The sequence below is a fragment of the Mesoplodon densirostris genome, chromosome 8, assembly GCF_025265405.1.
Source record: "Mesoplodon densirostris isolate mMesDen1 chromosome 8, mMesDen1 primary haplotype, whole genome shotgun sequence".
In the NCBI taxonomy this organism is placed as follows: Eukaryota; Metazoa; Chordata; class Mammalia; order Artiodactyla; family Ziphiidae; genus Mesoplodon; species Mesoplodon densirostris.
In genome coordinates, this window is record NC_082668.1 from 94,118,658 (window position 1) to 94,125,843 (window position 7,186).

Sequence of the window (7,186 nt, forward strand, 5' to 3'; positions counted from 1 at the left end):
AAGACTATTTCTGTTGTTAAAGCCCCAACATAATACACCTACCCATCCACACACAGCATTCAGTCTGTGCTCCTGGCCAGCCAAAGAAAGTTATTCCCGTTAAGTTTAAACCTAAAATCAGCTTGGATACAGGGTATACAAGCTAAATGAAATGTTCCTGCAAATTCAGCCTCAAAATTCCTCCACTACCTACCACCCCCAGCTTGTAAAGTATGTGTCATCTTAGTTCATAAACAGAGCAGCCCTGACTTTGCCTGGTACTCAACCACTGCCCTATGATCCAATAGCAGCAGCTTCCCTGGGATGCTAGGTTTAGGGGGCCCTCATAGGGTCCAGTCAGAGCCTCTTTCCTAAGGGGAATCCCCTCCCCCAGGGCCAGGACCTAGATGGCTGTACTGGAAGAAGGTTCAGCTGCAGAATAGCAAGAGGCTATGCTCCTTACTGTTCAAAACTTCCCTGGTCTCTGAATACCTGCTAGGATGAGCAGAGAAGCTCCAAGTCTTGCCAGAGTTCCACAAGGAAACTGGAGGCAAGGCCACCATTGAGAAGTGTCTTTCAACCAGAGCATTAATTCAGACTTTGCTTCCAGTCCTGCACAACTTAATTTGCTGCATGGAAAATTAAGCCAAAAGTGAAGGGCTGTCGGAAATCAGCAAAACCTGACAAGTTCTTCCTTCCTATCTTAATTTCACTTTCTTCATTTTTTTAGCATATAATCAGTCATTAAAATATATTTATCAGATAGAAAATGGAGCAGAAATTCCAGGGCACAAAAATCACAGATATATTTAGTTTTGAGAGACTGAAAGTTTGTTGGTTCCAGTTATGTCTTAGAAATATTTCAACAAATTTATTTGAGGTAACAGAAAAAAATTTTTTAAAGTATCTCCATGTTTTCCCTCTCTGAGAAAAAGAAGGGGATACAAAGGAAAAATAAGAGCATTTCAGGGGGCGACATCCCACGACTGGTTTGGTACTGAAATTGTTGGGTAAAGAGAACCCAGCCAAACTCTTCCAAAAAGTCAGCAACCCTGTCACCTGGCCCTGACTGGCATTTTTTAAAAAAAAAACAAACAAATCCAGCTTCTCTTGCTAACTTCTGCCTTCTCTCAAGTAGCCGAAATTGTTCTTACCAGCAAACTTCGATTCTCTACAATTTTCTGCAGAGGCTTAGGCCCCTCCTGTCTTTAATTGATCATGAACATGTCTAGGACTTCAAAAAGGTCAAACAAATTCTCCTGCTTTTCCTTTCCAGCACCCCTCTCATAACTTTCCCCTTTATTTGAGCCTTTTATGGTTACTGCGTTTTGCGTGTCAACACTCCCAACACCAGCAGCCCACCTTGCGATGACGGGCCAGGTCCAAGAGGGCCTCCCTTGCTCTTTTAGTTGCCCCATCCAGGTCCTGTCTTGATCCAGGAACAGTGGGGCTAGGTGACAAGCTGGCTTCACCAATCACAGGCTCAGGGGAGTGATTTTCTTGGAGGTGGGCTGGACTGGGGTGTTGCTGCTACAGAACGAAATGGGCTCACTCTGAGGCTCTCCCACCCACCCCAGTACTGTCGGCTCATCAGATCTAATGTTGCTCCTAAAGTGGAGCCTTAGAGTTGCCGCAGGACTCACATAGGCTCCCCGCTAATGTCTAAGATGGAGGATGATGGACTGGGGTTCTGTGGCTGAGGAATGGAAGGGATGAAGAGGGCTCAGGGTTGTGATCCCTACACCCTGGCGGGGCTGCCCGGAGCCCACCCTAACCCCTCGAAGTCAGACCCTATTGCTCTGGGTTGCTCCCATCACGAGCCCCAAATTTGCTTGGGAAAAACACCCTCTTAATTTGCCCCTCTCACTTCACTGCAGTTGGCAGCTTGGAAAAGAAAACGAAACAAAGGTCCCTGGGAAAGTGAACTTTTCAATTAATTGGTGTGAGTAACGGGCGGGGGTGGGTGGTGTCTGCAAAATGCAAGAGGCAGTTCGGCTGCTGGGCGAGGCGCAGAAATTTCCTGGAGGGCGGCAGAGTGGCTTTCTCCGGGCGCCCTTCAGAGGGTCGTTCTGCGGACCCGGGGAGGCTGCGCCAGGGCTGGGGAGCCCAGCTCGGGAGTGCAACTCCCGGCTGGCCTGAGTGTAGAGGCGAATAGCGTGGACCAGGCGTTCGGACTTTTCTCGCTGGGGCAGATCCTCTGGTTCGCCGCGCCGAGGACGGGTCTTTTCGTCCGCTTGATTTATTTGTAAGTCTCTGTCCCCGGCCCCAAGAGCGGCTTCATGGGCATTTTCCGGGTGGACGGTGTGTGCGTGGGGGGGGGGAGGGTCCAGTTGGTCTTAATTCGGAGGATCGCCTGGGAGAACACGCGTTAAATGCCTTTGCCCCGTAGCAATACGCAAGGTAGAGAAAATTAGCTTCCTCGGGTTTGGGGTCTAGGTCAGCTAATCCGAGGAATTTAAACAACAGGATCAAAAATCGGTCTGTTTTCACATCATTCTGATCATCCCTGTCCTTCTCCTTCATTAAGCTGTGCAGCTCAGGGAGCCAAGGAGAGGTGGCAAAAACTGCCGTGGCCGAGACAAGGCGCAGGCCTCGGCGCCCGCCTCAGTCGTAGACGGGGCCTAGGATGGGCGGTCGCGCAATCAGCTCGTGGGGGTGGCTGCGGCGCAAACGCCTGGGTCCGGGGGAGGGCGGGAAGGGGCGGTGGGCTGCGCGAGGGCTGGGGAGGGGTAGGGGTCGCGGTGGGTGGGTCCAAGGGGCCGGGGCCCGGAGCCAGGCTGTCCCGCGACCCCACCCCCACGTGGCCCTGCGCAGCCAATGGCACGGCCCCGAGGGGGAGCCCTCGGGGAGGGAGGCGGCCCCCCGACCGGCTCAGGCCCCCTCCCAACCTGAACTTCGTTTTTATAAACGTCCCGCGATGAGCTAACCTGTTGGAGGGCGGGCGGGCTGGCGGGCGGGCGGGAGGCTCGCAGAGGGAGAGAGGGCGAGAGGAAGAGGGCGGGAGCGAGAGAACGAGAGAGAAAGGAGAGGAGGGAGGAGGCGCGCCGCGCCATGGGGTCGTGCACGGGGCCGGGGCCAGGGCCGGGGCCGGGCCAGGCCGGGCCATGAGCCGCGCCGGGAGCTGGGACATGGACGGGCTGCGGGCGGACGGCGGGGCCGCCGGGGCGGCCCCGGCCTCCTCCTCCTCCTCCTCCGTGGCGGCAGCGGCGCCGGGCCAGTGTCGCGGCTTCCTCTCGGCGCCAGTGTTCGCCGGGACACACTCCGGACGCGCGGCAGCGGCGGCAGCGGCGGCGGCAGCGGCGGCGGCGGCGGCGGCGGCCTCGGGCTTCGCGTACCCGGGGACCTCTGAGCGCGCGGGTTCCGCCTCGTCGTCGTCATCTTCGGCTGTGGTCGCGGCGCGCCCGGAGGTTGCCTCCGCCAAAGAGTGCCCGGCGCCCGGCGCGGCCGCTGCAGCGCCCCCGGGCGCCCCGGCCCTGGGCTACGGCTACCACTTCGGTAACGGCTACTATAGCTGCCGCATGTCGCACGGCGTGGGCTTACAGCAGAATGCTCTCAAGTCGTCGCCGCACGCCTCGCTGGGAGGCTTCCCGGTGGAGAAGTACATGGACGTGTCGGGCCTGGCAAGCAGCAGCGTACCGGCCAACGAGGTGCCCGCGCGAGCCAAGGAGGTGTCCTTCTACCAGGGCTACACGAGCCCCTACCAGCATGTGCCCGGCTATATCGACATGGTGTCTACCTTCGGCTCCGGGGAGCCTCGGCACGAGGCGTACATCTCCATGGAGGGCTACCAGTCCTGGACGCTGGCCAACGGGTGGAACAGCCAGGTGTACTGCGCCAAGGACCAGCCACAGGGCTCCCACTTTTGGAAATCATCCTTCCCAGGTAGGGACGTTGGGAAAAGGGGAAGGACAAGAGGGAGAGATGCAGGGAGGGAGGGAGAGGAAAAGAGAAAGAAGGAAAAGAATGGACTGGGAGTCTACGCCCCTGCTTGGGAGTTGGGCACTTATCCTCCTCCCCCCAGCCATGGTTAACCCAGTGGAACAGTCGGTCCACTTTGTGTGAAACCTGTAAATTCATCCTTTGATTTAAATTGCCTCTCTCACAACCCTTTTCTTCTTGTGTGCGGCATAGGCCTATTTTTCTCCTAAAGTTGAAGTTCTTTGCTGCCCTTTGCTCGGGCCTTGGCCCCTCCTCCCCAAAGAGGTGTCACGGAGTTGAGCCCCACTTTTCAAGGACATGAATAACCCAGAGTGACCACTGAAGCTTTCAAGAGCTCACAAGCTCCAAACGCAGGAACACGAAAAGTCAAAGTTTGAACAAACAGTCTAGATATTTCTTTTTAAGTCTGTGTATGTTTGTGTGTTTGCAACCAGCATTTGCAGAAACTGTCCTTATGAGAGTCCCCAGCAACTACACCATAAAATCTCAGGCTTGTTAAGATGCCGGTTTGAGAAACCATGATGATCCATCATACTGGCCTTCACTTTCAAGTGTAAATAATCTTTCTTTAATAACATGTAAATAATATGTCTGTGTAAATAATAATAAAGTGTAAACAGTCTGTCTTTCTTCATTCTCTGTACCCGCTCCAAGTCCACACACACAGTCCCCAGCTGGGTGCTCCAGATATCCTGGTCTAATTTTTCCTGTGCTGTTTTTTATACCAGGGGATGTGGCTCTAAATCAGCCAGACATGTGTGTCTACCGTCGGGGGAGGAAGAAGAGGGTGCCCTACACCAAACTGCAGCTCAAAGAACTGGAGAACGAGTATGCCATTAACAAGTTCATTAACAAGGACAAGCGGCGGCGGATCTCGGCTGCCACGAACCTATCCGAGAGACAAGTGACCATTTGGTTTCAGAACCGAAGAGTGAAAGACAAGAAAATCGTCTCCAAGCTCAAAGATACTGTCTCCTGATGTGGGCCAGATTGGCCACAGAGAGTTTAAATGCTTCCACTTGCCTCCAAAAGACCTTTGGAAAGACTTGAATATGTATTTAATTCCCCCATTCCCCTGCCAGTAATGGCAAATTTTGTGAATTGTTTTTCTCTCTTCCCTTATCTGGCTCTAAAACCTCTTGCTGCCCAACCTGACTTCATAGTTCTGTTTCTTACTTGTTTATTTTTGATTTTGCTCCTGTCTAGGCTTATTTTTATGACTTTTTAATGTTCTGTTTCTCCCTCCAGGCCAGTATAAAGGACTTGAAGTATTTTTAAATAATCCCCCCAAATGAATTTCAGAAGTGCCAGTTTGATTTTAGGGTTTTATTTTTTTAAATCACTCTTTATGCCTGTTTCCAGCACTTCTTATCTTCATAATCCATTAGGGCAGAATGATTTGCAGTCATTCATATCATGTGATTGGGTAATTGAATCATTAGCTCTCAGCAGTCTCCCTGAGGCAAATGGAAACAGCTCTGGGCAAGCAGTGTTCTAGGGTCACTGGGAAAGTCTAAAAATAGGAGGCTGGAGGGACTGTGATGGCTTTAAAAGCAGCTACCTTATTAAATAGGGTTTGTATCAATATTGGAGTGAAGACAATCTTTCTGACTTTGGGTCTTTCACTTGCAGTTGTAATTTTGTGTTTAATACACCTTGTAGAGTTGTGCTTTTATAATCTTTAATTTGGAAATAATGTGTCCTCATGATGCCTTCATTTCTCTAGATGCAGATATTTAAATGGCTGCAATTGGCAGAGTGACCCACGGATGGTATAAACGCATCCCCTCTCCTTGGCCTCCAGTCTGTGGGGCTAGAATTGAGACCATCTCCTCAGTTCCCTGAAAGAGGCTTGAATCAGTGTGGCCATGGGTGGGGACTTTTATCCAGAACCTAGCGAAGAACTTGACTGTCTGAACAAATGTATTGGGCTCTCGTGGAGCTTTAAGACATCTAACAAATGTGGAGCTCTGAAGTCCAGGAAGAAAAAAAAGATGTTTCTGAAAGTGGTGATAAATAACTACTTTTAAAGTGCTGCATATTTATACAACTGAGAGATTATTTTTGTAGATGCAATGTCTGTGAGCTGAGATACATGGGCAGTGCTTCAGGCATTTAAAAATCACTTTTTTACTCCTAGGGAGATGCAAATAAACAGAACTCTCTTGTTTCTTCTGAGTCTTTATACATTTGTTTTCTTTTTCCAAGCTTGTGTTGCCTCTAGAAACTGGTCTTATTTATTATAAAATCTTGTTATCCTGAATGCTATGGGATTCCCTATAGATGAAGGAAACTCAACACCAGTTCTGGTCTGTAAAACCTCCAGGCTCTCCACTTCCATCACCCCTTCCCTCTCCTTTTCCTGTGCCTTTACGATAAATAGTGATGACTTTAAATTAGCATATAATTTGTGGTGTCTAAAATTATATTTTTTACCAGACCAGCTCAAAAAAATTCCCAATTAAATTCTACTTCTGAAAAAGAAACATTTCAGGCTTATCCCTTATCGCCTTCTCCCGGCAGCCTGCACACAGCAGTTGAAGACTGAAACCATAATTATACACCCTAAACCTCTAGACGCAATTTTTAGGCACTACGAACTTTCTTTCTGAGGGCTTTTTGCCACTCAGGGAAATGGCCGCTGAGGAGCTGGATGCCTCGTCGTTGTTAGCGCCCAGGCGCGATGAATTCAATGGCTGCTAACTTTTGGTGTGTGAGTTAAACACAGTTGTGTAAAACCTCACACGATATGTAAACTCTTCTGGCGGGAGGATTCCCCTATGGATCTGCCAGAGAAGGCGCAGAGACCCAAGGTTCGGAGCTACTTTCGTTTTCTCCTCGGCTTGATTTCTTTCGTATCTTGCAACCGACTTCGAGCAGGCAACTTCGTTTTAATTGAGCCAGGCAGATAGAGAGACAGACAGAAAAGGAAAAGTGACCATGATTCAATCTTTCAAGAAGAAATAACTCCTGAAAATGGGGCCACACCGTCCCGACCTTCCACTTCGGGAAGAGTTTACTAACATTTTCTCTCTTTTTCTCACAAGACGTGTTTTCATTTGAAACGGGCCTGTTTCCCCTTCTTCTCCATCGTTCCCCCCACCACCACCCCGCCTTCTTTTTTGTAAATTCCAGACTCCAGGGCCGCATCCTATTTCCCAGGTCCATTTCTCAGGTTTCCTGACGTGGATAGGGAGGATTGCCTCGAGGTTTTCCTTTCATCTATCTGTAGTCTGCCGGTCAGTTTTCCCCGCCTAAGAGAAACGGG

The 7,186-nt window shown here is 50.6% G+C and overlaps 1 protein-coding gene across 1 annotated transcript; it reads left to right on the forward strand.

The window, feature by feature from the left end:
• The first annotated feature begins 3,083 nt into the window (after nt 1-3,083).
• HOXD13 (homeobox D13) lies at nt 3,084-5,105 on the forward strand. Its single transcript, XM_060106688.1, has 2 exons — nt 3,084-3,861; nt 4,647-5,105. Exons 1-2 carry the CDS (start codon nt 3,084-3,086, stop codon nt 4,895-4,897), a joined length of 1,029 nt encoding a protein of 342 aa, XP_059962671.1. The 3' UTR covers nt 4,898-5,105.
• Nucleotides 5,106-7,186: the final 2,081 nt, after the last annotated feature.

Excerpts from the sequence above, each read along its gene's own strand:
- HOXD13 (XM_060106688.1), top strand. The coding sequence starts at position 3,084 with ATGAGCCGCGCCGGGAGCTGGGACATGGACGGGCTGCGGGCGGACGGC. Across the intron at positions 3,862-4,646 it reads TTGGAAATCATCCTTCCCAG|GGGATGTGGCTCTAAATCAG; the intron begins GTAGGGACGTTG and ends TTTTTATACCAG.